General features: G+C 34.4%; 1 protein-coding gene across 1 annotated transcript; it reads right to left on the bottom strand.

Annotated features, from left to right (window-relative positions):
- Window positions 1-91: 91 nt before the first annotated feature.
- Window positions 92-27,239, bottom strand: LOC115229258 (uncharacterized protein DDB_G0271670). The gene is made up of 3 exons (XM_029799630.2): window positions 27,123-27,239; window positions 5,584-5,697; window positions 92-777 (listed from the first exon to the last, which is right to left on the bottom strand). Exons 1-3 carry the CDS (start codon window positions 27,207-27,209, stop codon window positions 385-387), a joined length of 594 nt encoding a protein of 197 aa, XP_029655490.2. The 5' UTR covers window positions 27,210-27,239; the 3' UTR covers window positions 92-384.

Here is a 27,239-nt window from a genome sequence, read left to right as displayed (position 1 = left end):
TAGGAACAGTAAGTCGATAACAGCAGCAGTAACCAAGATATTGTTATTGTGGGATAACAAAAAACATAACAAACAGAACGTAGAATCTTCCTTTCTTTTTTTTTTCACCACAGCAAAATGAAAAATCCCTGATGCGATACGAATTTAAAATCCTATTTGTCACAGAATACCAACCGTTAATTGCCACAGTTCACCAACCGTTAATTGCCACCTGCTGACTTGATGTTGGGCGTGAACGTTACAAGGTATTGCCGATGACCTTCACGAAATGGAAGAGCAACACTGCAGCCGACTGACCGGTCTCTAGTGCAACCTCTCGGTTAATGTGTTACATCAATCCTCAACAACTGCAACACCTCAACGTGAGTCTGCAGCGTTTTCCATTTAACTAGAGTCGTTATTAGACTTGGTTTGTTGTGATGAGGTGGAGGAAGAAGAGGAGCTTGTTGTTGTTGCTGCTGCTGTTGTTGTTGTTGTTAAAGTGGCAGTAGCAACAGTGGACGATGTTGATAGTGGTGTTGCAGCAGCAGCTCCTGTTGTGCTTGATGATTGTGATGATGATGACGATGATGACGATGATGATGATAGTGGTGGTGGTAGTGAGAGTGATGAGGAAGAGAAAGGTGAAGTAGCGCAGCCAGCACGGGAATCGGGGCCGGTGTGAGGTGCATGTTCAGTCCGGCTTCCATTGTCCATCAACAACTTGAGCTGTTGTCTTGCACTTTCCAGAAACAGGTCCAGAGCTACGTAGTGCTGTTGGCGCAGTTGATTGTCCAGCTGAAGTAAAGAGAGGGAGGTTGAAGGTAAAACCGAGAATGGTCGGCAGATGGTTCAGCTGTTATAGATTTAGATTAAGAAGCCAGGAATTGAGATTTCTAGGATGAAACTGAACTCCCTAAATGCTGAGGGACAGGCAGATATGTTAGTTGGGACTTCACCCTTTGAATGTCTTGGAAAAAAATATTAGAAGGATATTTAGAGAGAAAGTCATAAGAGTTAATCAACTTAGCTTTTAACAACATAACCTAAGGTTGAAAGGCATTGAGTGTATATATGTATATATATAGATAGATAGATAGATAGATATAGGTATATAAGTACATCAGTAAGAGAGAAATAGAAATAAACAAGTACACATGTATATAAGCACAGACGTGTGTGTGTGTGCTTATGTACACATGCATGAATGTGTGCGAGTATATTATATATACTTTATCTGTTTTGGTCACTGGACAGCAACCATGCTGGGGCACCACTTTGAAGGATTCAGCTATGCAAATCAACCAGAGTACTTTTTAAATTTTTATTTTAAAAGGTAGGTCTGGGGTTAATTCTATCAGTCTCTTTTGCCAAATTGTTAAGTTACAGGGATGTAAACAAACCAACAATCGTTGTCAAGCGGCAGTGGGGGACAAGCAAAGAGGCACAGGTGCATACATATACATACAATGGGCTTCTACAAAGTTTCTGTCTACCAAATCTACTCACAAGGCTTTGGTTGGCATACAGCCATAGTAGCAGACACTTGTGTGAGGTGCCATGCAATGGAACTGAACCTGAAACCGTACGATTGCAAAGTGAGTTTCTTAACCCCATACAATATTGATATACATCATCATCCTTTAACACCCATCCCCCATGTTGGAATGGGCTGGATGGTTTGACAGGAGCTGGCAAGGCTGGAGAGCTGCACCAGGCTCCAATTATCTTGTTTTGCAAGGTTTCTACAGCTGGACGCCCTTCCTAACACCAACCACTTTACAGAGTGGCACTGGGTGCTTTTTATGTGGCACCAGCACATGTAGGCACATTTCTCTGTGTGTGAAGTTTTAGTCTTAAAGTTCAAGTATATGATGATGATCAGCCAACAAGATCTTTCATTTCAAGAGTCATAGGCAGACTCCATACAATCACGAGTCAATGCTTGGTTCTAGTTTTGTTTATGTCTTTATGTTTTGACTTGAACAAAAATCTTCCAAACGTTCCATTTTCTTTACAATCTTCCAGAGATTTATAACTCTACCTTCTAGGATTGCATACTCCTTTCTCTTTGTTCTGTATATGTGTATGCATGCATGTGCATACGTGTGTATAATATATATGCATATATAGGTACAAGCATGGCTGTGATGAGAAGCATACTTCCCAACCACATGGTTCTAGGTTCAATCCCACAGTGTGACACCATGTTGACTATAGCCTTGGGCTGACCAAAGTCTTGTGAGTGAAAGAAACCCATCGTATATGTGTGTGTGTTTGTTTCTAGCCACTACTTGACAACACGTGTTGTTGTGTTTACATCTCCATAACTTAGCAGTTTGGCAAAAGAGACTGACAGAATAAGTACTAGGCTTAAAAAATAAGTACTGGAGTCAATTCATTGAACTAAAAATTCTTCAAGCGATGCTCCAGCATGGCTGCAATCAAATGACTGAAACAAGATTATATATATATATATATATATATATATATAGAGAGAGAGGAGAGAGAGAGAGAGAAAGAGAGAGAGAGTTACTATTATGTTAAACTGTCATATGTCCAAATTTGGCCAAATGCTTTTCTTTCAATATTTATTTTTGCTTGCCATACCCAGTTCTTTTGGTCAAACTATCTTATCTCCAGCTGCTTCAGATGCCAAGATATCAAAAAGTGTAGTACAACAGTTTTGCTATGGAATAGTGAAACTATTTTTAAAAATCAACATTTGGGACTTACAACACTTTTGCATAATAGCAATGATACATATATATATGTATGTATATATGTATGTATATATATATATATATATATATATATATATATATATATATTAAATTCAACTTACATTGAAAGTCAACAAACAAAGTTTGCTTTAGAAGCATTGAGATGTATTGAAAGATAGAGATAAGGAATTAATTTTATTCTCAGATGCCGGATAATGCTAATAATATAGCATGAACAGGATAAACTATCCATATTTTGCGGAAAAATCTGTTGGCGGCCAGCCATGAGAATCAAACTCACATCCCTATGCTTATGTGTCAAGTGCTTTACCATTAAGCTAAACTACCCCAACGACAAATTCTTCTGCAATTTTAGGATATATAAATCTAGCTTTATAAGCACTGCTATCATCATTTGTGCCCATATTTTCCATACTAGACTACTTGAGGTACTCTGCAGTTTGTGTGCGTATTACACACACACATATATTATACTATATATTAGTGCATCTGTATGTGGAAGTGGTGGTGGGTTGTATTTCCATTATAGCAAGTGCTGTGTGTGAGTAAGTATTGTCATAGAGCAGGTGACACAGTTAATCCTGTCAGGGTTTTATAACATGGATGACATTACTGAAAATTCAGGTAATGAACTCTGCAGGAGGAAAAGCAAACCCAGCACTAACATGATTTGAACTCAGACAGAGGAGACTTAAAATCAAGTAGTGTACAACAATTAACCCAGTATTTAACCACGTCACCAATATCAGAGTGTCAAATTAAGATTAACCCATTGCCCGCCATGAACCCCTGCTAAAAACAGTCTCACTGCCGGTCGTTCGTTGTATTTCAAGTGAATTACTTATGGACATTGCATTTGCAGAGGTGTGTTTAACAATATTTAGTCGTTAAAGTTTGTCATTATTTGCTCTGGTTAATTCTAGAGAACATTTTATGTCATAAATCGCCATTTTTGAACTACAAAAGTATTGACTGTTCTGAAAACGTATTTTGTTTTGTTTTTGCATTTCCCATTTATATCATTCGTTGATATTTCATTCACCTTCGCATTTCCCATTTATATCATTCGTTGATATTTCATTCACCTTCGCATTCCCATTTATATCATTCGTTGATATTTCATTCACCTTCGCATTTCCCATTTATATCATTCGTTGATATTTCATTCACCTTCGCATTTCCCATTTATATCATTCGTTGATATTTCATTCACCTTCGCATTTCCCATTTATATCATTCGTTGATATTTCATTCACCTTCGCATTTCCCATTTATATCATTCGTTGATATTTCATTCACCTTCGCATTTCCCATTTATATCATTCGTTGATATTTCATTCACCTTCGCATTTCCCATTTATATCATTCGTTGATATTTCATTCACCTTCGCATTTGATTCTACAGTTTCAAAAAAAAAACAATTAAAATGTTTATTATTGCAATTGAATAGAAAAGGATGAATGTGCTTTTTTTCAGTGATCCCCATTTGGGACTTTTCGAAAAATTTATCATAATTTCCAAAATAATTCACATATGAAGAAAATTTAAATACTATATATTATTCTAACTCCTAAGAAACCTGGCAAAGCCAAAAAATATGAATAAAAAAATTTAACAGTTAATGGGTTAAGGTGATGAATCCAGCCTTTTACCTTGGCAGTCAGTGTATTGGATGTTCAGGTAAAGCACATTGTTCTTTATGTTTAGTTCACAAGAGATACTGTTTCTACTTGCAAGTTACTTGCGGATCCTGGTGGTGTTGGTGCCATGTGAAAAGCACCAATAATGGTGTTACATAAAAAGCACTGGTGCTGATGCCACATAAAAAAACCCCTGTGTTGGTGCTACTTAAAAAGCACCTGTACTGGCACCATGTAAAAAGCAGCCAGTATATTCTGGAAAGTGGTTGGCATTAGGAAGGGCATCCAGCCGTGGCAACCCTGCCAGAACAGACAATGGAACCTGGTGTGGCTCGTAGCCTTACCAGTTCCTGTCAAACCATCAAATACAGGCATTAAATGATGAATTCTACACCTGGTGGTAGGAAGGACATCGAGACTTGTACAAACAATAGGTAAATGTCTGAACTTAACATTATTGTTTAGCCCCAGGTCAGCACTCACTGAGTAAACTTATGATCAAGAGCAGTGAAACCATGATCATTCCATCTTTTTCAGGCATTCTAAGCTATGTTCTAATTTTTTTTGTGCTTCAGAGGCTTGCTTCTCAACCATTTGGTCTTGGATTCAATCCCCATTGCACGTCGCCTGAGACAAATGTCTTCTAATATAGTTCTGAAGCGACCAAAGTCTTGTGAGTAGATTTATTGGACATAAACTGAAAGTGTGTCTGTGTGAGTTGCCCTTGTTCTGACATCATGCAGGTGATGTTTGTTTCCAATCTTCCAAGGAAAAACAGGTCCGGGCAAAGGAAATCTTATCTCATTTGGTTACGGGAAGGTTGGCAACAGGATGAGCATCCAGCCACAGAAAATCTGCTTTGGTAAATTCCATGTGACCCATGGAAGCATGGGAAAGTGGATGTGTAATGATGATGAAAATATCAAGGACCACTGTGTCCTTCCTTTCTTAGGCAAGTAGAGTGTGATTTGAGGAAAATCTTACTTTTTTCTAACATGTTGAGGGCAACAACATGGATGCTCCCTCATTACTTGTGAATGGTATTCATATATGATGAGTGTGTTTGCTTGTTGCAGAATGAGAGAGAGAGAGAGAGAGAGAGAGAGGAAGAGAAAGAAAAAGAGAGAGAGGAAGAGAAAGAAAGAGAGAGTTGAAGAACTAAGTGAAGCCTGTAGTTAAAGGAGGGAATGGGTAACAGCCCAACAAATTCTAAACCCACCTGCCGCTGCTCTGCCATGTAATTTTTCATCTCCGTCTTGCAGTCGGACACTACTTCAGCTCTGATCTGGCTCAACTTCCGTCTCTCATTCTGCACAACGTCATTCAGCAGTTTCTGACAAAATGTGAAAAATGCTTTTGTTGATCAACAATTTCTTGTTATGTGTTTACAAATATCATCTGTGTGCATGTATCAGTATGTATATTTACTCATATATGTATGTGTGTGTGTGTGTGGGGGGGGGGGGTATATAACTGTTGTTGTTGTTTCTCTTAGTATTCACATCACTTTAAGAGAGACAAACTTGAAGACTCCATCTAACCAATAGTCTGGAACAGCTCCAGCTAGGAAAAATAATCAAAACCAAAATTTAATTTTCTATCTTTCCTTTGCATTTGTAATGTTTTCTTGCATTTCAACAGGAGAGGTCACCAGAGGAAATAAAACTTAAAAGAAATTTATTAAATCAAATAAAAAAAAGAAATTAAATTCACTGTAAATAATATACGTATATAACAATATATATCCATTTGAGAAGACAGTTTATTGTGATTAAAGAGAAATAAAGTTAGTTTATCTATTGCTGGGATTTATGATATAAATATCGGAGAGAGTAGAAAAGTGAAGTCAGCTGAGTCAAGATTTGGTCTTGGAACAATAAGGAGGTACCAAACTGGAGCACTCCATATGTTCAACTATCTCAGCAGGTTCCATAATTCTATTCTATTCTTCTAAATCAGTCCTGGGCAAAAGTGCAGCTCTTCAGCCACATGTGGCTCACAGGACTTCCTGAATGGCATGCCTAATATCACAAGGAAAATAATGTTAAAATTACCTTCAGTTTTTTTATTAGTGTGGCTTGCCTGGTGATGAGCCATGTTTTGTGTGGCCCATGGAAATTTGTTTTTCCTGCTTTTTTCTTTTCTTTCTTTTTTTACATGGCACAAAGCCCAGTTTGTTTAAAAGACTGGGTAATGGAGACATGCTTTTGCTAAGAGTATCAAAAACAATATCAACTCAACATCATATGACCAGGGGAATTGTTTACAAAAAGGAAAACAAAAGTTTAAATAAATAAAATTTTAAAAAATACAGAGAAACAACAACAAAAGTTGTAAATTAAAATTAACAAAAAGGCTGTCAAAAATTATATATGAAGGGCTAAAAAATGAAAATCATAAAATTACAATATTGATGAAATTAATTTCTGTTTTTTGCAATAGGGATTGAGACATCTGTAAAAAGTTAAAATTAAATGAAAATTTAAGGGAAATTCAAATTTAAAAAACAAAATGAAAAAACAAAATTATAACCATGTCAACAAAAGATAAGAGAAGAAGAGAGGGACATAAGGTTTCTGTTGAGGTAAGATCCCTCTCAATGCACTGGTTTCAAATTCTGGCACAAGGCCAGCAAGTTCAGGGGTGGGGTGAGTCGATGACATCAACCCCCAGTGTACAACTGGTACTTGGCTTCTCAACTCTGAAAGGATGAAAAGTAAAGTCAATCTCGGCAGAATTTGAACTCAGAACGTAAAGATGGACAAAATGCCAACCATTTTGCCAGTTTGATGTCTTGTAGTATAATCTCAATATATTAGCAATCAATGCATCAAAGTGGTTGCTGTTTGAGAAAGAGTAGCAACATCAGAAACATGTCATAAAGATCACAACCATTTTTGTAGATCCAACAAGATTTAACCCTTTCGATACCAAACCAGCTGAAACCGGTTCGGGTTCTGTAGTACAAATGTCTTGATTTCATAAGTTCTGAATTAAAATCTTCCACCAAACCTTAGTCACAATTTATATTCCTAACACTAGCTTAATGGTAACTAAGTTATTTTACTAAATTCTTTGTTAAATTTAAAGTAATTGAAAGAAACGTAGGATCATCTCAACAGAAATAGGGTAACGAAAGGGTTAACAGGAAAAGAGGAACATTTAAGAAGAAAACATACAAACTGGAAATGTAATCAATATTTAATTAAAAGAATATAAATGAAGTTTAAGAACATTTCAGAAGGGGTGGGGAGAAAATAAAGGTTCTTAAGCTAGGAACTTGATAGAAATTTTAACTGAATGTTCAACAGAGATTATTCAACAAAGCTTTGATTGTTTTTTTTTTTTTACTTGTTTCAGTCACTGGACTGTTGCCATACTGGGGCACTTACATTGAAGAGTTCAGTTCAATAGTTCCCTACCCAGGGTCCATATAAGATTTTGTTAAGATTTATGTGCCATAAACTGGTTATATTCCTACAAGACACAAGGTGAACTTCTTAACCACACAGACATGTCAGTTGAGGACCACTGATAAGGCTTGTACCTATAATTGATATTCTGTAAACCTGGGCAGTGTCAGTCAGTGGTGTTATTTCTGGAAGTGATGTCTCAATTGTTATGTCTCCAACTGACATTGAAGTGAACAATAAAGTTATCCATTTTCCAGGATTGAACAGAATTTAGCCACAGGTCAGTAACAGGGCCACCTCAATAACAACTGAAGGCCTGACACCAAATGATATCCATTTAACTCTTTAGCATTTAAACTGGCCACATCAGACCCGAATGTTCCACTGGTTTATGTTAATTCCAGCAAGATCTGGCCTTTCACACCTACTCTACAATGTCGTTCTAAAAATAAACAATCACATCACTGAAATCTCAGAGCTACAAAGCAATGCATGATTCATTCAGAACGATGTGAAGTAAGCTTTAGAGTTGACAGAATGAGCTGAATGCTGAAGGGCTAAAACAGTTTTTAAATAGTTGTGTAAAGTGAAGTACAACATGGCTCAGTGGTTAGGATATTCAGATTATGATTGTTAGGTTGTGAGTTCAATTCCTAGAGACATGTTGTGTCCTTGAGCAAGACACTTTATTTCCCATCGCTCCAGTTCACTCAGCAGGCAAAAATGAGTGGTACCTGTAATTCACAAGGGGCCTGGCCCTATCATGTTGTGTCAAGCTGAATCTTCCTCAGAACTACATGAAGGGTACCACATGTTTCAGTGCACAGCTACCTACATGTTAATTTCACAAGCAGGTTGTTCCATTGACCAGACCAACTGAAACTCTCATTGAGTGACCAATGGAGTGCTAGTCTTTTGTTTATAAATAACTGACTTTTGCTCTCTGGCACACTACACTAGAATAGAGCTCTTATGTATGAAGAGGACTTCAAACGAGAGAGAAATGGGGTAATTTATGATGTCTATAATTTTATCAATAACACCAGTAGTCTAGTTCTATATTTAAGAGATGAGGAATTATGTACATTTGACAGATATTTGTCCTCATCTTGTTTGTTGTTAACACAACATTTCAGCTGATATACCCTCCAGCCTTCATCAGGTGTCTTGGAGAAATTTTGAACCTGGGTTCTCATTGCTAAGGTATTTTTTGATGTTGTTATTATTATTATTATTCAGGTCACTGCCTGGAATCGAACTCAGAATCTTGGGGTTAGAAGCCCACACTCTTAACCACTATGCCATATGCCCATGGGAATGAGAACCCAGGTTCGAAATTTCTCCAAGACACCTGATGAAGGCTGGAGGGTATATCAGATGAAATGTTGTGTTAACAAACAAGATGAGGACAATTATCCGTCAAATGTAAAAATGTAAATAATGCACCAGTAGTATAAGTGACACAAACCACAATTCTGTAGGGGAAACAGCAAAGTAATGGGGGTTTTCATGTTGTCCCAAAGGGCATTAACAGCATAAAGGACATGAATTTATTTTGACTGGTAAATGTAAGTACATGCATGGCTAGCTAGAAATTTATCAATTACCTGACAGCTCTTTACACAACCATCATTATTTGGTTTGTGCAACAGAAGCAGTATTTGCATAAAATAGCAACCTGTGCATCATACTTAATGCAGATACAGTATAGAAAGCCAAATTAACTGCAGCATTCATTTGGAGATAGTATCTCTTATGTTAAAAAACACAGAAATATATATCTGTAGTAGACAAAAATCATCCAACAGCAGAGTGGGAATGCTTCTGTTGCATATATCAATTTTATTCAACCAGCCAGCTTATTGCAACATCAGTGATTTTTCAGTTACTATTTTCCTATATCAGTGATGATGGATTTTGTTTTGCCAAGTGGCTACTACTGAGTACATGCTGCTGCCGAAGCCCAAAAAGGCAGAAATGCCCAGCTAACATCCTCACTTCCACTACTACTGGACAATTTTCTTCTGCTACCATTAAATTTTTGTCATTTAACACTGTATGCCCATAAGTGATATTAGCTCTCAATGAATACCATAGTAAACTTTGTTTGCTGAGATGTATTTGCATTAAGTATGATGCACAGATGACTATTTTAATCATAATGATACTTTTTTTAAACTTTGGTACAAGATTATAAATTGTGTGTGGTAAAGCCTATTGAAGTGAAGTCAGTACTTCACTGATACTTTATGCTATTGAATTTTGAAGAATGAAAGAAAGTTGGTGTCAATAAAATTTGAACTTTGGAAAGTAAATGGATGGAACGATGAAATAACACTAAGCATTTTAGGAAGCCATGTATCCCCCTCTTCAACAACACACCTGTTCCTATCTATCATAATTTACCCCTTTCGGTTGAGGAAAGATCTTGTCTTGTGAGTACTCAATGACCTCACTGATGCTGGTGCCTCCAAAAAGAAAATAAGAAAGTACCCAGTACCCTCTGTAAAGTGGTTGGCATTAGGAAAGGCATGAAATTATAGAAACCATGTCAAAGCAGACATTGGAGCTTGGCATAGACCTGTGGCTTGTCTGTTCCTTTTAACATTGAATCGATGCCAGAAAGGTAAAAGGGACATTATTTTGATTGAAGATGATTTTGTTTGAAGCCCCACCCATAACAATGGTTTCAAATTTTGGTACAAGTCAGAGGGGAGGGAGGAGGTAAGTCGATTACATCAACTCTAGTGTTCAACTGGTACTTTATTATTATTTTTTATTTTTTTTCTATCAACCCCGAAAGAATGAAATGCAAAGTGAACCTCCACAGAATCTGAACCCAGAATGTAAAGACAGGTGAAATGCTGTGAAGCAATTTTGTCCAACATGATTTTGCCAGCTGACCACCTTACCCACCCCATCCATAATAATAATAATAATAATAATAATAATAAATGAAACAAATTAAAGATGTTCCTTTTTTTTTCCAAGCATTGAGAAAAAACATGAAGAAAACAAACATCAGAAACATGAAAAAAAGCTAATGTAATTATTGTTGTTTTTTATCTGCATCATATCACATCATTTTTTTTTCTAATATTTTATGTTAAATGGTGGCATTGATAGTCCTAGCCAGCCCAGTTACATAGAGTTTGTTTCACTGATACTGTACAAGGTTTTCAACTCACAATTCTTCAAAAGAGATGATACAAAATATTTAATTAATCAATGAGGAAAGGAGACAGTAGAAGCAGTTTTACTTTCGAGTCTTTGTTAAATGAATCCATTCTGAGAGAAGCTTGGAAATCCATGGTTTTGCAGACAAGAGAGAAATGACAAAATGTTTATCACCAATGAATGAAAGAAGAATGGGTGGGAGTGTGTTAATATGTGTATGAGACAGATAGATAAATAGAGAGAGATAGATAGATAAATATATAAATATATATATATATATATATATATAGAGAGAGAGAGAGAGACATATAGATAGCAAGATAGACAGGTAAAGATAGATAGATAGATAGAAGGGAGAAAGTGAAATAGGGGAGATAGAAAGAAAGAGAGAGAGTAATTGCTTTTGGAGGATTCTACATTTAACTGAAGAAGAAAAATTTATAGTTTTATGTGTGAAAACTGAAAGATTAATCTGATTTTACATTCGCTGTCTAACTTTACCTATATCCGTAGTAATGAAGAACGGAATATCAACATATAAAAAAAATACATACACATATATACAAATATAATTATATGTATGTGTGTATATATATATGTATATATATATATATATAATATATATATATATATATATATATATATATAATATATATATATATATATATATATATGTATGTGTATATTTGTATATATATATATATATAATGTGTGTGTGTGTGTATATTTGTATATATATATATATATATGTGTGTGTGTGTGTATATTTGTATATATATATATATTATATATATATATATATATATATATATATATATATATATATATATATATATATATATATGTATGTGTATATTTGTATATATATATATGCAGGGCCAAATTTTTTTTTACAGATACATTGAAAACACATAGTATTCTAGTTTCATCTTTTTTTGTCACAGTTTTTCATATTTGTGTACGAGTCCCTTACAGTTTGTTTGGAACAATAAAGTTTGTAAGTTCATCGTCAATGAAAATATGAAAACACTTTGATAAAAAGAAATATAAAAATAGAACAGTGTTGTTTCCAATACACAACACATGTAACGGATGTAGTATAGGAAGCGATGTCTCATTTTGATGTTAGGTTAAAAATTATGTGCTGTTAATTATTTCTTTTTGTAATTGGGCAAATTAGTTAACAGTTTTATATCTATACGTTGAATCTAAAATAGTTTTGGGGCCTCTTGATGCATATATGTTAAGCTTTTGATTTGATTTTGCTCTGGATGTCACATCCAAGATCTGATCACAAAAACCTTCCCACCATTATTCAGACACTGAATTTAATAACTTTTGATTTAAATCATTCATTTTTTTAAACCAAGTGTTTCTGGTGGATATAGAGTGAATGAGAAAATGAATGAATGAAAAAGTGAGTCCTCATTCAGCTGGTTTGACATGGGGGAGACCAAGAAGAAGAAAAAAAAAGATGAGGCTAAGTTTGGCGGTTGGGGTTCTGAATAAAAAAAAACAAATAAGCAAACATATTCTTTAATTATCTTGAATTGAAATATATGGAATGTTTCTGACAGTCAGTTTGTGGCAAGAGGAAATCTTGGCTGGAATAATAAAACCAAAAGTCAAAAAATATATACATGCACAGATTTCAAAACAATTTCAGACATCAGAGTGTGTATATATTAAAAGTGTTTGTAAGAGAGTTAAATATTGCTTTGTGTGTGTGTGTGTGAGTGCATGTGTTTGTGAAAAGTGTAAAAGTTACTATAATATTAGTTAGTTTACAAACAAAAGATGTGTAACTGCCTCCCCCTTTAGCAAAAAAAACGCTAAAAAACACAATAACATTAAGAACACTATCAACAAAATTTTAGAACAATAAACCAATATATATTTGTACAGAAAGTTCTATGCCCACATGACAGTTGTAAACATCACAATGATTTGCACATTAATAAAAACTTGTGTGAATATAAGCAGACTGCTGTCAATATATGGGTTGATGCAATGTGAATAGAGCAGAATATGTAGATTTTATGAATGCAAATAATGGGAATTTGATAGGCAGATCCTTTAGAATATTGTCATACACTTCTACAAAATAACAAAAGCCATCCTAATACAAATAAAGACAAAAAAAGTAGAGGGATATGGGATACATGTATTAAGGTTATACAATAGTTCTCCAACTGTTATAGTCAGACATGAGACCCAAAAAAAACACAACCATATGATAGAAACAACCAATGAATATACAACAATACAGTTAGGATCCAATAACATAGATTCTCGACTAAAACAACAAATTGAAATAAGGTTACCGTAAAAGAGAGGATGTTAATTAAAACAGCAGTTAATCAACCATTAAATAATTAACAAGTGGCTATCAAGCTTTTGGAAAAAAAATTTCTTAAACAATTGATCAGCCTCACAGATACTTATAATTTCTGTAACACATACATATACTACACTACATTGTGTCTAGATAAAAAAAAAATTAAATTGATGTAAAAAATCCATAAAACGAAATATTCTTTCAATGCCCCAAAAGCTCTGCTTGTTTAAAAACTATAAAGAAAATCTTTTCATTAATAAAAATCAGTGACATGTTTTTTTAATATCTTTAAAAAGTATTTCTTGACAAGCATTTTACAATGTATATTTAATGTATAATTTAGATGCATTTACAGAAATGATAGTCAGTTTTTATTTGACTAGTGGTTTGTTTTTTTAAAGTAAAAAAAAAAAAAGACTGATGTTGGGAAATAGTGAGTAATGAAAAAGATTGCAGAGAACTGAGTGAACATTGATGATGAAATTAAAAACGGGACATGTTAGCAGTGAGTTGTCAGTCCGGCAATCAACTTTATGAAATAGAACCAGTGAATTTAGAATTATCACACACTGGCTACGTATTATTTTGTCTTTTGTCTTCTTTATTTGTTTTTATCACACATGCCAGGGAAATAAAACAACCATAGATTTTAATCAGAGGACTAGCCATAAAATTGTAAGTTATACAGACTACCTTGTCACCACCACCATTACCACCACAGGGCTGCAACTATAACTAAAGTTTAAGTGCTGTCTATCAAACTGGACTATGGAAGGTTAAAAAACAGGTAGCGTCTAGCTACCAAATGTTGGAACTACATTTAGAAGACTACTTAGTGATTATAGTTCATTAGTGCCTGTTTTGTTTGAGGATGCTACAATGATAGTGCTATAACAAAACGTTTTACTAAAATTCAAACAACAACAATATGGCGAAAGTAGAGTCCTTTCGTCTATGATGAAGGATTCTGCATAAAACATTAGCTTCAGCTTCATCTCGCAGAACACACAAATAAGCACTTCTTTATCTTTTTTTTTATTGTAATTCTAATTTTCAACAAGCAAACCAGCAATGTGATGTTAAATATATCACAAATAATTTACTACAAACATTAATGGCATTAAATACTAAACACAGTCACTCGAGGCCACTGGTCACAGAAATTTCACATATTTACTCCACAGCTTAGTGATGTCAGATATTTTACCTGTTTCGAATATAGTAACACTAGGTAATGGACATATTTCCTGTAAATGTTACTGGTACCAAATATCTCAAGTGTTTTTTTCTAAAAAAGTCAGTGGCACTAAATATTAGATTAACAGATAAATTTGTTGTCCCCATTACCTGACCAGTTTTTAAAAAATCCTTTCCAATGTTATTTGAATTATCTTTATCGTAGTGCTTTAGTTTTTTTTCTTTTCAGCCCTATTCTTCCTCTACAATTTTTGTTTATCATTTTTGAAATCTGAATAAATTTTACCTCTTTTCAGATATACGACTTGTACAAAAAAACAACAATCAAATTTGTCTGACAACCCAATATTTCCTAAAGAGGTTTTAGATATTATGCAAATTTATTAAATCCTCAGCAGGTTTCATATTGTCTACACTTTCCCTGCTATAAAAATCACTAACAGCAGTTATTCTATATGTGTATTAGATAGATCAATGGTACCAGATACATCACATATCTTCTACTTGGACCAGGGATATTAAATTATTTTGTCCCAAGTAATAACAAAAACCCCTTACAGTTAAACAGAATATTATTATTATTATTATGATTATTATTAAATAAGACCTGCTACGGAACATTAAATAACACATAATATAATAAACAGTGTAACGTCAGGTGGGCCTTGCTGTGGATCACCACAGAACTAAACATTGTTCCATCACGTGTAAGACTACAGAGTATCTAAACAGTGCTTTTTATCATCTGACAGCTACTATACAAGATCAAACACCAGACTCTGAATATTTATCATCACATAACACTTGCTACAGCATCTGAGATCAGACAGTAATAGCTTGTTTGTCTTTTTTTTTTTAAATATGGGTCTCAGCATAATTTGCTAATTCATCAAACATACGCAATATATATCAAATATTTTTTGTTTAAACTTTACAATAAATCTTCACTTTAGATTTTTTAAACTTTTTTTTTCCATTTCCAAATTTTTTCAATTCTTTTTTTTTTTCCATTTCAATATAAAATACCTGCTTAAATAGTTTGAACCAAGCCTGCACAACATGTCACCCGTGACAAATTTTAAAATGTTCGTTTAGGATAAAATTAAGAGAGAGTCTGTTAAAATGACAGGGAAAGGAATAAAACTTTCTATATGTATGGGAGCAGAATGAAAACCCCCAAATCATTTCTTTATCCTTTATTTACGATTCATAATTAAAAATACAAATATTTCAAAATCTTATTTACTTTACTTGAAAAAGTTAACTGCAGCCTGTAGTCATGTGACCACTGCCATTTTCTAAGCTGTGCAGGCTTGGATTTGACATTGATTTTATAATTATGTTTTTTTTTTAAAAAGAGTAGATTTGTTGAAGGGGGTTAAATTAAATAAAACATTTAATCCAGATGAGATATGTGAAATATCATGGACAGTAAATCTTTGGCAAGAGGAAAACTGACAAGACAAAACACGGAAGTGACATCTTGTGCAGATTGTGGCAATAGTGAAAAACCTAACAATCAACAACAAATGTGAGAATGAAACCAGAATTCTAAAGTATACACATGTAACTGATGCTATATTTGCCAGCATATTTAATGAGGTTACTTTTGCTTTTTATATATAATGAAAAAAAAAAAAGTAAATGTATTGTATATGCTACAGTAAAAAAAAGTATTTGGGCAAGAAATTGTACACCGTTTCCCAATCTCATTGCCTAGCATTATATTACATGCACCTGCAAATCCAATATTACATACACCTGTATACCTGATAATTATTTACTTTACATTATGTTCATAATTAAAAGGAAAAAAAGCACAAGAAATATGAGATTATTGTGCTGGACTTCTTAGTACAAGGTCACAAGTTTAAACCTTACTACAGCAACTGTGTAGTGACACCCAGGTAGAATGTAGAATTACACTTGGCTACAAGGTATCAGCACGTCTTAGATGAGTCGTCAGCAGTATGAAGAGTATCCAGGTGTAAAAACAAATTGTGCCATTAAAATCATTTCAACCATATCAAACATGGAAAAATTAATGCATTAACAGAAAGAAAAGAAAAATGATGATGATAATACTCATCACCACACATTAATTAAACTATGCCCCTCCCCCACAAAACATCTTGTCTTATATCTCAGCAATATAATAATTAATATCAATTTACCATGTTTTGGTCACCAAAATAAATAAATAATATATATAAAAAAAGAGAAATTTCTATATTGGCTCCATTCCACAATAACTTAGCTTTGCTTTTTTCCTCCTCCCCCCACAATGTTTTATTTCTTTTTTTTATGAGGGAAAATAAGGGTGTAACTTATTTTTTTGTGGTTTTCTTTGAAAATACAAAAAAAAAATGTTTTCATTTCCTTGCACAGTGATACAAATGGAATAATAAAAGCAGTCGAGATATCGGCCTGACATACATTTTGTGTGAGGAGAAGCTAAATTCTTTCAATTCAAAATGATTGTTGCAGTTTCTAATAAAAAATTCCAATAAATAGGTTGACATCAATAAAACAAAGAAAAATATAAATAGGGAATCTCTCCCAAATGATTGAACATACAACAAAGTCAGTCACAGCACTTGCTGCCCACAAAAACATTCGCTGAGGTTAACAATGGCAAGAGTTAACAACACGTGCAATCTGCTTTCAACATTGTCAAATGCTTTCTACATAAATAAATAATGTGGTGAGATTATTGTCAGTTATTAAGATAATAATGATAATTTCTTTGGCTTAGGAACAAGGTTCTAATAAAAGGTGTGGTAGAATTGATTGAATCAACCCCCCCACACACACACACCAGTATATTACTAGTATTTACTTTTTTTCTTTTTACATTAAAGCAATATTTTTGGGTAGATGTAATAGTCATATTTTAAATTAAAGAATTAACCCCTATGTACCCCAGGTTCCTTTGGTTTGGGACAATAAGAATAATTATAATATTTCACCAAAAACTGTATTTTACAAAGATATATTTAATTAGTTATAAAGATTGAAGAGTCATTTAAATATTTCATCTACATTTTGTTGAATATTGGCAACTGGGGTCTCAAATTTCAGTTTAGTTTTTTAATAATGAATTTTTTTTTTTAAATTGGACATTAATGGGTTAATAATAAATTTGGGCATTAATGGGTTTCTAATATAAACACAAAGCCTGAAATTTGTGGGAGGTAGGAGCTAGTTGATTCCATTGAGCCTAATAGTTGTCTTACTTTATTTTGCTGACTCAGAGGGATGAAAGACAAAAGTTGACCTCAGTGGGGTTTGAACTCACAACATAAAGAGCTGGAACAAATAGCACAAAATAGAGAATTAATAATTTTTGCCAAAATAAAAATTTTGGCTGAAGGCCAGTTATTTCAGGGTGGGAGAGGGGGTAGGTGGTGTTGCTGGTTGCAACAACTCCAGTATTTGACTAGCACTCATTTTATTGGCTCAGAAATGGTAAATGGTCAAGTTGACCATGGCAGATTTTTAACTAGGAACATAAAGAGTGCAAAGAAATGTTGCTAAGCATTTTGGTCAATGCGTAAAAAATTCTGCCAGCTCACCACCTTAATAATGTTTTTCTACTATAGGTACAAGGCTTGAAATTTTGGGCTTGTCACCTTAATTAGATAATTAATGCAAATGAGTTCATAGAGATCCAATTGGATGATGGATGTTCTATTAATTTATTCATAACTTTTCCGCTCTTCAGTGGTTAACCGATAAATGGTAGTAAAATCTATTTTGTTATTTATAAAGAAATATTCGTTTCTACTCTAGGCACAAGGCCCAAAATTTGGAGGGAGGGGGCCCAGTCGATAAGATCGACCCCAGTACACAACTGGTACTTAATTTAACGACCCCGAAAGGATGAAAGGCAAAGTCAACCTCAGCAGAATTTAAACTCAGAACGTAAAGACAGACGAAATACTGCTAAGCATTTCACCTGGTGTGTTAACGTTTCTGCCAGCTCCCCCCCCCCATGTCTTATTTATAATGAAATATTGAAACCATAAGCAGAAACACTCATTTGTATCTTTTATGAAATCATTAACAAATATATATAAAAAGAAAACAAAAAAAAAACAATGTTAATGAAAGAGGTGGAATTGAACCTGCAAACACAATTTACCAAGAAGTGGCCACCACAGCACAGCACTTTCCAGTCTTTAACAGTAATGATTCCCAACTTTGGCACAAAGCCATATATTCAGGAGATGCTGGGGGGGGGGGTTAAATAAATTGATGCCAGCAATTAACTGGTATATCAGTGTATTAACCCCAGAAGGATGAAAAGCTAGTTAAACCCTAGAGGGAATTGAACACAGATTTTAAAGAGAAGTAACGAAATACTCAAAGACATTTTGTCTGATGTGTTACTGATTTTCTTGCCTGTTACCTTTTAATAACAACTGTTTCTCACAAAGGAACAAGGCCTGAAATGTAATGGGGGAAGGGGTCGATACTATCGACCTTAGTAAACTTTCTGCATTGTTAGAAGCTCTCCTTAGTCCTCATTTCATTTATTATTCAACTGCTGGACTACAATGCTCTTCTATTAAATTCTTTAGATGTGGGGACAAAAAAAAAACATTTTAAAGGAAGGGAACAGGAATACCCCCATGTTTACACTTTATCCAAGGATAAAAATATATGGTGTAAGTAAAAATTTTATATTGAAAACGAGAAACAAAAGTATGACTTTGTTTTTAACAGTGGAACTTGAAGTAGATAGAGCTATAAATAATATAGCATGTTAATATTAGGTTAAAAAACCCTTTTGGATGGGAAAAGTCAAAAGTTGCCAGTGGGACTTGAACCTACATTTTCTGCAAACATGATGTTTTACCATTGGACTAAAGCAATCCTCTGAACTTCTTTGTCCATTTTAGAAGCATTGTTCTGGCCAGCAAGTCCCATGGTTACACTGGTAGAATGACGGTCATATTTACAAAAGACATGGGTTTCACTCTTGAAAGCAGACTTCAACTTTTTCTATGAACAGGATTTTTTAAACCCAATATTTACACATTATTATTTATAGCTTTATCTACTTCAAGTTCCACCACTAAAAACAAATTATTTCATGTCTCTGGGAGTTTCTAAATTCTTATGATTTAAATCTTCAAAAATTAATTTTCTATTCATGATTTAATCAGACAATGAAAAGGTTATGTCCATGACTTCTGCAACTACTGGGTGGAAGTTATTACCTCCAGTATGCAAACTGGCCCCAAAATGCTAGCAACAGATGAAATTCTGCTGAAGATATCCAAAGAAGGCCAAGGTCAGTGATATAAAATTGGGTGGTGGATTAAACCTGTGGCCTGGAGCAATAATTACCACCTGGCCTTTGGTTACCTCCAGCAAAGTTGAATCTTTTGTAAGAATTTGGATCAGGTTTCTGGTTTGAGGGATTCTTAATTCTCACCTATCAGTATTCAATAACTTGTGAAGGGTCACAAGTATTGTCTTGTCTCCTGACCAAAGTGGTAAAAAATATGTCTTATCTCTTGTACTAGAATATTTATTACAATCTTCAGCATGGTAGTCAGCACATCATGTTGCCATATGAGTTTTCTTCCCTCTCAATGCAACACAACGTGCCTACAACCACAGAGAAAACTCGTGTAGTCACATGGTGCACCTAAGCATTCTAAATATTAATATGACTGAAATTAACTAATCATTTTTTGTTTTTATTTTTGGATGAAAAGCCTTAAGTGACCTAAAACTGAAATTTTTTTTTAAGGTCACACAGGCACAACCTGTTCTGCTCCTAATTCTCACAATAACTAGGATTTCTTTTTGCTAGGAATAAAAAGAGGATCTTTTTCTGTAATGGATTGGTAATGTGTGTCTGTACATGTATGGGTGGGGGTGAGAGGGCGGACTGAATTGACTGTGGTGGTGGTGGTGGTGGTGGTGATACAGAGTTACTTAAAGGAGGAACAAATGCATCAGTGCAAAAGTGTCTTGAATGCAGCAATGACTGGTTAAACCTTTACATTTACATTGGTTTTACTGTTTGCACCAACTCCTTTGCCTAAGCAGTCAATAATAATAATAATAATAATAATAATAATGGCCATTCTTTCTACAATAGGCACAAGGCCAGAAATTTTGAGGGGAGGGGATAAGTTGAGTACATCAACCCCAGTGTTCAATTGGTATTTATCTTATTGAACTCAGGGGGATGGAGGGTAAGGCTGACCTCAGTGGACTCTAAACTCAGGACATATTGGTGCGGAAAGAAATGCCACTAAGCATTTTGTCCAGCATGTTAATGATGCTCCAGCTCATTGCCTTCATAATAATAATAATAATAATAATAATAATGATTTCAAATTTTGGTATGGGGGGAGCAGTTTTTGGAGGGGAGTGGGGAACTGATTACATTGACAATAATAATAATATTCCTACATTGGAATCAAGCCTCAGGTTTATAGAAGAGGTGGAATGTGGAAGCTTGCGAAGTCCATACATTAGCAATACAAGTCTCCAACTTGTTTTCATCAAAACTGGGTAATTTGAGAATTTATTACCACAAACTATACAACACCTGCCATATTTATAATTTAAATATAAATAAATAAATAAATAATGATGATGATGAGAGTGATGTTATGATAACCCATCCCCAACCCACAAAAGAAGCTAAAGAAAAAGTTCCAACTCAATGATAAAATCACATTAGGGCATAATGTGATCCGAAGAAGGAATGGAATTCTTACAATATAAGGAATTAAATAAAATATTCAGAATAGAGCAAAGAAGATACTCCACATCTTTTTCTCTCTTTTTTTTTTCTTTTCTTTTTTTATAGTAGCAACAACAGCCCATTTGGATATTAGGGAAAGATTTAAAAAAAAAAAAAAGCCTGAAGGAGAGAGGTGTTTTGAATAACTTCGTGAGAGAAGTATCAAATCAGAACCATTTCAATAGAAAAGCTCACAGATTGTTTAGTTAGGTTAAACAACTTCATAAATTTTGGTTTCCATCAAATCTTAACATTGGTTTCAGGTTTTGGCACAAGGCCAGCAATTTTGGGGAAGGAGCTAAGATGATTACATCAACACCAGTGCGCAACTGGTACTTATTTAATTGACCCTGAAAGGATGAAAAGCAAAGTCAACAAAACACTTCTATATTTGAGAGATGAGGTATTATGTACATTATTTACATTTAACAGATATTTGTCCTCATCTTGTTTGTTGTTTACACAACGTTTTGGCAGATATACTCTTCAGCCTTCATCAGGTGTCTTGGGAAAATTTCGAACATGGGTTCTCATTCCTAAGGTATTTTACGATGTTATTATTATTATTCAGATCACTGCCTAGAATCGAACTCAGAATCTTGGGGTTAGTAGTCTGCGCTCTTAACCACTACGCCATATGCCCGTGAGTTTGATTCCAGGCAGTGACCTGAATAATAATAATAATAACATTGAAAAATACCTTAGGAATGAGAACCCAGGTTCGAAATTTCCCCCAAGACACCTGATGAAGGCTGGAGGGTATATCAGCTGAAACGTGTTAACAACAAACAAGATGAGGACAAATATCCGTTAAATGTAAATAATGTAAATAATCTAAATATAAAGACAGATGAAATGGCACTAAGCATTTTGCCTGGCATGCCAACGGATCTGCCAGTTTTGCTACCTTGAATAAAATCTTAATGGTACCAATAGTTAAGGCAGTGAGCAGGCAGAATGATTACTGGCATTTTTCTCTGTCTTTATATTTGGAGTTCAAATTCCACCAAAGTCAACTACCTTTCATCTTTTTGGGGTCAATAAAATGAGTACCAGTTGCGTACTGGGGTCAATGTAATTTGCTTACCCCCAGCCCCAGATTTGTTGCCCTTGTGTCAAAATTTGAAACCAATCTTACAAATATTTAATAACTTGAACTTTAAGTCTTACAGGAAGTCTGTACACACAAAAACGAGAGCTGCTGAGAGTAACACCATACATTTTATCTACAGCATAAAAGATCTTAATTCTTTGGAAACACTCCAAATTTAGCTTAATCTTAGCTGATAGATTTAAAAAATTTTTTTATTTTTGCTAGTTCCTTTCACTCTTTTTATTTTATTTCATTAATATGTTATTTAACCCCAAGTCACTCCTGACTGAGTAGACCTATGCTAAACGGCATTCTAGCTATGACCACCTGGTCTTTTTTCTAGTTCATCTAGGATTGCTTTATTCAACATGGTAGTGCAATTTGAGTGAGGTTTGGCTGCCATTTCTAGATCAAACAACCTCTACAGAAGTTTGTTGCAAGGGTAATTGAGATAGCTGAGACACAAATTGCCTACCTGGCAATTTGCTATATTGTAATGAGTTTAGTATGTTACTGTTCCAAGTTCAAATCCTGCTACAGCTGAGTTGTTTTTTTATTCCACAAGGGGTTGATAAGAACCAATGATCTCCCAAAGTAATTCAATACCACTTCATTATAAGAATTAATCTTCCATGAAATAAACAAAAATAAATAATAATATGGTTATAGTTTGTTGGTGCTGGGGTAGAAGATTGAATATTTAGTTGTGAGCAGACTGGGTCCTCCTCACCCCACTAATCGCCTAATTCAGCCCACCTTTCATGATGAGGTGTGTAAGCCAATAGAAGACTAATATTTCATGGTTAAATATATTTATATATATATTATATGTGTGTATAAGAATTATACACTGAGGGAAAGCCACTAAGTGGTTTTCTATCATGCTAGAAATGGGAGTTAAATCCCAAGCCAAGAAAAAGCTATTCTTATTTTGGCACGTTGAATGTAGGCGAGCAAGACAATTTCAGAGAATTCAAAAATGATTAGACATTCCCGTACTTTGAAGTTTCGCCAACAATTAAATACACTAATTAGTTAGTTAATCAACCAATGCATTAAACCATCTATGGTTCATCATTTTTACTCATGCTGGTCAATGGTAAGAAATGAATATTTAATTTCTACCCTATATTTAAAATTTATAGGCACAGGAGTGGCTGTGTGGTAAGTGGCTTGCTTACCAACCACATGGTTCTGGGTTCAGTCCCACTGCATGGCACCTTGGGCAAGTGTCTTCTACTATAGCCTCAGGCCAACCGAATTCTTGTGAGTGGATTTGGTAGACATAAACTGAAAGAGGCCTGTTGTATATATCTATATATCTGCCATGTTCAGACGGTGATTTTTACATTTAATACGAATAAGGAAATGGAGAAACAAATTCATTTAACAAAATGAATAAATAATCCAACATTCTAATATCCGAAAGTTGATGAAAAAACCAAATTTGTTTCTCCATTTCCTTATTTGTATTATAAATTAACGGTAAAATATTTCTTTACCTTCACCTGTTTAATACAATAAATAAGTTAATTGCATTGTAATTAAAATCATTTACGTATTAAGAATCTGGGTACTTTACCAACAGTATATTGGATAAATACTATCCCTTAGAGGGTTGCACCCATAACCCCTAAGTTACTTTGTGTTATATATATACATATATATATATCTATATATATACTTAGAGGTTCGGCAAAAGAGACGGACAGAATAAGTACTAGGCTTACAAAGAATAAGTCCTGGGGTCAATTTGTTCCACTAAAGGCGGTGCTCCAGCATGGCCACAGTCAAATGACTGAAAGAAAGAAAAGAATATATATATGCTAACATTGAACAGTGAGAACAAGTGTTCAACACTGCATTGGTGGATAAATGTTCTTTATTTATGGTTTAACAAGGATACTTGTTGAGAATTCTTGACATGAAACCAATGGCAATCTTTCTTTTTTTATTTGTTTCAGCCATGCAGCTGTAGTCTTGCTGGAGCACAGCTATGATTGCCTACTTTTACATATCATTCTTAGGCTGATTTCTTCAGGGTGGTGAGATTTCATATCTGCTAGGTTATTGGCCCATTTGGTGTATGAAGGAGTTTGAGACTGTCGCCCTCACCTGTACTTTATTGTGGCTGGGCTGTTGGTTCATCCAGTACCATGGATAGGAGAATGACCAGTTCCTTTTCTGAAGACATCCACATTGTGTTATATACACATAAAACACAAGAACATGCTGCAACCTACTACGTCACACTAACACCACTTAAAGACTGTCTTCGTGTATTTAGGGAAAATGAAACAGGGACAGCCATACACATCAGCGGATCTAAACTCAGCATAACTAATTAAATATTCAGCACCCCCCCTACTACCTCAAGTGTTGATAGGTACCTGCTCATATTACAGATTTAAGACTACTGTATTTGATGATATATAAGGTGCAATTTTTCTTGGCATCCCCCCTCCGTCCCACCCTGGGTCCTAAATTATGCATTTTAATGCGCTACAAACTTTTTCTCCTGAATATGTGTTGTTGAAATTGGGATGCATTTAAATTGACAGCATGTCTTTTATGCCATCAAATATGGTGTATGTATGTATATACACACATATTTATACATATGTATACATACACATATATGTATACAAACATATATCTATTGAGTTTGATGGCATATAAGATGCACTGTGTTTTTTTTTAGAAAAAAAAATCCTTTGGGGTCCTACATGTGAAGCTGTTTTCACTATTACAAGCTTTCATGCAGTGAGACCTTTTTTTTATCTTGAATATGTGCCAGTGAAATTGGAGTGCATCAAATATGCCTGTGAGTCTTTTAAGCCATCAAATATGCCTGTGAGTCTTTTAAGCCATCAAATATGCCTGGGAGTCTTTTAAGCCATCAAATATGCCTGTGAGTCTTTTAAGCCATCAAATATGCCTGGGAGTCTTTTAAGCCATCAAATATGCCTGGGAGTCTTTTAAGCCATCAAATGCTGTGATTTATACAGAGACAATTAAAATCAAATGTGTTGGAAACTGGGTCCAGCTAATAAACAGCTTGCTGACCCTTTATCTAGTAAGCCGTCATAAATCACCCGCAACACAAGTAGATACAATGATGGTATAAAGTATCTTGAAGAGTTTCAATGAGGCTGCAATAAAGATCACAGAACACAGGGGTACATATGACCTTCAATGACGTGGATATGGAATTTGACCAAATTTTACCATCAAATAAAATTGTGACTCATACCTAATACAGACTATTATTTCTCTAACAGATATATATTTTCATAGAGATTCCTCGCCTATGCAAGAAAAATGGTTTATGACCATAGAATGGTAATTTAAATTTAAAATATTAAACTGTTTGTGGTTTGGATAACAACAATCCTTTACCATCGCAGCTGGCCAGCTACAAGCAAAATTTCAAAAATATCTGACTTTAGATCTGCAATGGGTCCTTTCACCAGTTAATAAATAAACACCTACCTATTCCTCTCTTATGCATGTATGTGTGTGTATATGTATGTTTGTGTATGTGTGTGTGTATGTATGTATATGCAAACGGGAGGCTAAAAAATTTTTTGGTATTGTTTATTCATCATTACATGTTTCACTTGCTAAAAGGAATTACAAACTGTAAACGCAGGAGTGGACATGTAAGATATCTCCTACAAGAGATTAATCTATTTGAGTTTCTGTCTGAAGAACTTCTACTTGGAGATATCTTACATGTTTTCTGCTACATGTACAATTTTCTAACTCCTATTAGCAAATGAAACATGTGAGGTGGTGAATGAATAATGCCAATAAATTTTCCAATCTCCTATTTCGATATTATTACTTGTCAGGAAATAGTTTTCCAGTATTTTCAACTCTTATGCATACCTCACACAAATATTACAACTATATATGTATTGGAAAACTGGAAGAAGTAAATGTGCTTCAAGAGGACACAACTCAAGAGTTTAACCCTATTTACCTTGTGTGTGTGTGTACTTTATTATTAAAGCTGCAAAAATATCACAAAGAAACTGCTACTCATAGCTTCATGTTTCTGTTCATCAGGCAATTGTGATCCAGACTGGATCTTAACTGACAAACGGGAACATGAAACTCTGAGATGTTTTTGCAGCTTTACTAATAAAGTATATTACTCTACCTCTACTATTTGAGTGCTATTTTTTCCCACCTAGTTTCACATTTATGTGCTTACTCTGGTATATATATATGTGTGTGTGTGTGTGTGTATGCTCACATACACATACGATTTGCTAGATTTATAAACTATGATTAAGTCTTATATAGTCAGCAAAAAGCTTCATTCTGTTCGTTAAGAAAGAGATGATGTTAATAGTTAACTAATTAGCAGATAATGCAACTATATCAGCCCATTTATTTATTGCTAGAATTAGAAACACTGGAAATCTGGTTATTGCAAAGTGATCCTTTCAGCAGCTCCGAGATCAAAAGTGGGGAAACTCTTCCACAGAAATTCTTCCTCTCGCTTATCTTAATGATGATCTGAAGATGTAACAGAATGTTTATTGAATTTGTACTTTATCTTCCGAAAGCTCTCCATTCACTACTTCCATTCAATCTTTAGACCTTACCTTAAGACAAACAAACCCCTAACTGTCTGTAATTTATGTATCACAGTATATATACTCAATCTGACCCCTACTTTACACCAGACTGTTATGGGCACCTCACTAAAATGTTTTCTTTCAAGGAACTGAGCCTTGTTACATCAAAAATTAATCACCTCTCTGGATTCTTTCTCTTCTTGCAAGGCTTTTTCCCTTTCTTCTAAATATTTGTTTTGCATACTTTTCATTTCGTATTTCATCATAGTCTAGAAAAACAAAAAAAGGGAGAGAAA

The sequence above is a fragment of the Octopus sinensis genome, unplaced genomic scaffold (genome assembly GCF_006345805.1).
Source record: "Octopus sinensis unplaced genomic scaffold, ASM634580v1 Contig12219, whole genome shotgun sequence".
Classification (NCBI taxonomy): Eukaryota; Metazoa; Mollusca; class Cephalopoda; order Octopoda; family Octopodidae; genus Octopus; species Octopus sinensis.
The sequence above is the reverse complement of the archived record's forward strand: the minus strand, read 5'-3'. Positions and strand labels throughout refer to the sequence as shown.